This window comes from Penaeus vannamei, chromosome 3 (genome assembly GCF_042767895.1).
Source record: "Penaeus vannamei isolate JL-2024 chromosome 3, ASM4276789v1, whole genome shotgun sequence".
In the NCBI taxonomy this organism is placed as follows: domain Eukaryota; kingdom Metazoa; phylum Arthropoda; class Malacostraca; order Decapoda; family Penaeidae; genus Penaeus; species Penaeus vannamei.
This window is the reverse complement of record NC_091551.1, coordinates 10,248,830-10,251,329: the sequence shown is the minus strand read 5'-3', so window position 1 is coordinate 10,251,329 and position 2,500 is coordinate 10,248,830. Positions and strand designations below refer to the sequence as shown.

General features: G+C 34.8%; 1 protein-coding gene across 3 annotated transcripts in view; it reads right to left on the bottom strand.

Moving 5' to 3' along the window:
• Positions 1-2,500, bottom strand: part of Dcps (Decapping enzyme, scavenger) — a 12,267-nt gene that overhangs the window by 9,253 nt on the left and 514 nt on the right. For all 3 annotated transcript variants that reach the window (XM_070140962.1, XM_070140958.1, XM_070140953.1), the window contains exon 2: positions 36-294. In XM_070140962.1, coding sequence (XP_069997063.1) covers positions 36-290 — 255 coding nt within the window. In that variant the 5' untranslated portion in view covers positions 291-294. The remainder of the gene's footprint in view (positions 1-35; positions 295-2,500) is intronic.

Here is a 2,500-nt window from a genome sequence, read left to right as displayed (position 1 = left end):
AACATATACGCTTTATTTGATACAAAAAAAATTACCTTCAACATGACTACAGCATTTCCTTCCTTTCCTTTCAGGTTGCCAACAACAGCAATACTTTTGTGATCCTCAGAGTTACTTAATACACGTTGTACTTCAAAGTTTTCAAATGTCTTGAAAAGATTATCTCTGTCTCCTGACTGGTCTGAATCACAATTCTTGTCTGTAGTGCTGTCGATTGCATTACTGCAGACATCTGTTCGCATCTTCTTGCTGACATGTACATAATCTTCCTTTGCTTTGGCTTCAGCCATATTTCTGTTGGAAGCAAGAATGAAACATTAGTAGTCTACAGAAGAAAAGTTTATTTGTATATAAACAAAGGAGTTTAAAAAAAATAAATAAATAAAAAAGAAAATCAATCCATTAAATCTGAAATAACTAAATGTGATAATCACATTCTTCAAACCATATAACATAGACAAAAAAGACAAAGGGATAATCTAGCATCAAAAAGTTTTAGTCAAAGACATGACATTGTAATATAATTCATACATAACTGGCTAACAAACACATAGAAGAGTTTGGGAATGCTGCTACAGTAGTTATACATTTAGATACCTGTGCATCTACAACAGGTAACTGGTAAATGTGGCCTTTGCAACTGTCAGTGCTCTAGCAACAACCAACAATCATCTGTGGTTGTAGAACTTCTTGAAAATTTATGACCAAATAAGGAAGTAGTCTAAACTCTATCTCGTCAAAATAAAGTGTTGGTTGGTTAGCCTTTGCTGGAGTGTAAAATCAAATAGGTAACAGCAATCACCACTATAGCATCAGGTTAATTTGAAATTGCTGGCCTTCCATTACTGACACCAGTAGGTTGCCACTAGAAGACAAACAATATAATTTTGAGAAGTACTGATCAGAAAACCAATGTGACTGTCATCTATACATTTATATATCCTGCTGTATTTATAAGACACCTAGATTATCTTCTATATATTAAGAAATAAAAATTTTTCACAAAATCATATAAACATAAAATTTCTTAATTGATATTTTACAGTACAGACGCTATGTAACTAACTCTATATTAAAAATTTCTTCAACAATCTATGTTGCCATGACTGGGTATGCCCTTTGGGCACTGTCCAAGGGGAGGATTGATGGGAGGACTCTGGCCCTCAATATTCTCCGACAAGTATTGTAACCCTTCAGCAGAGTGGACTTAGGCTGTGAGTGGTGCTTTCTGTAATCTTTTACCTTTAATTGTAGTTACCATTCATGTCATATTACTTCTTGTACTGACAACTGCAACTTCAATTTGCCCTAGCTTAGTGCATCCATACCGTAAAGATTAAATAATATTTTTTCGTTTTGCCTTTGCTTAATATTACAAATGACTCATGCAAAGTTCCAAAAATGGTAATTCAAGTGAAATCTAAGAACCAATTAGATTCATTATAAACCATTGCATCTTAAATATAATTGTAAAATAGCTGATTTCAAATATCATTTTAATATATAAAGACACATGGCTATCAACCTCACTGGGTTTTAGTTTTTTCAACATAATGTCAAAATACCAAAATAATTCTAGTTATCAAGACTTTCATAATGGTCTTTAATACTACCTTTACAATTTGTAAGATGCTCGTGCCAACATTTTTTCATTACTTGTATTAGCATCATATCAATGTTCATATCAAGTAACGGCCTCCAAATAGTTCTATACTAACAACTTTGAAAAACACATCGTCCTTTTAAAACACGTGCTAGCAAATTCTATGGAATTATCATACAAAAGACTAAAAGTAAAGACAATCACAACTGTTTAAAAATTATACATCAGTAATATAATATTGAATAAGGATGAAAACTTCTTTCTTGGGTTGTTACTACTCTGATCTTATATTCATATAGTTTTGGTAATTTTTTTGGAATACATCCACCAAATGGATTGTGACAATTTTGGTATTGTTTAATTCCTCTCAGTGTCTACAAATATGGTTTTATTGCACGAAAGCCACCCCCCAACCCCCACATTCTTGGGTAAATTGTAAATGATATACACAGAATCAGTCACTATATTGTTTGATGCAGGGGCCTGTGCCCCCTGCAACCTGCCACCCACAACCCCTGCCCAAAATAACAAAGAATCCTCCTTGTATTCACAGCAGGCACTAGCGCATGACCACCATGTGAGCGCAGCATTGCCAAGTCTGCCTGACACTCTGTCCTGCCATGAATATGTGGAGGATTCTTTGTTTCCCTGAGCAGGAGCACAACCCCTTGCATTAAACAATATAGTTACTGAATCTGTGCATATCATTTCTATTTTGCCCCTGCTATCGGGGCCAATAATGGGGGGGTTTGGGGGATTTCTGCTCAATAATTTCAATATATTTTGAAATTAGACAGTCAGACGAATCTAACGATACTAAAATCGTCGCGATCCGTTAGGCGGACGTATTACAAACAATTACCCTTCCCCCAACTTTCTCGTTTTTTTCGGTTGGTT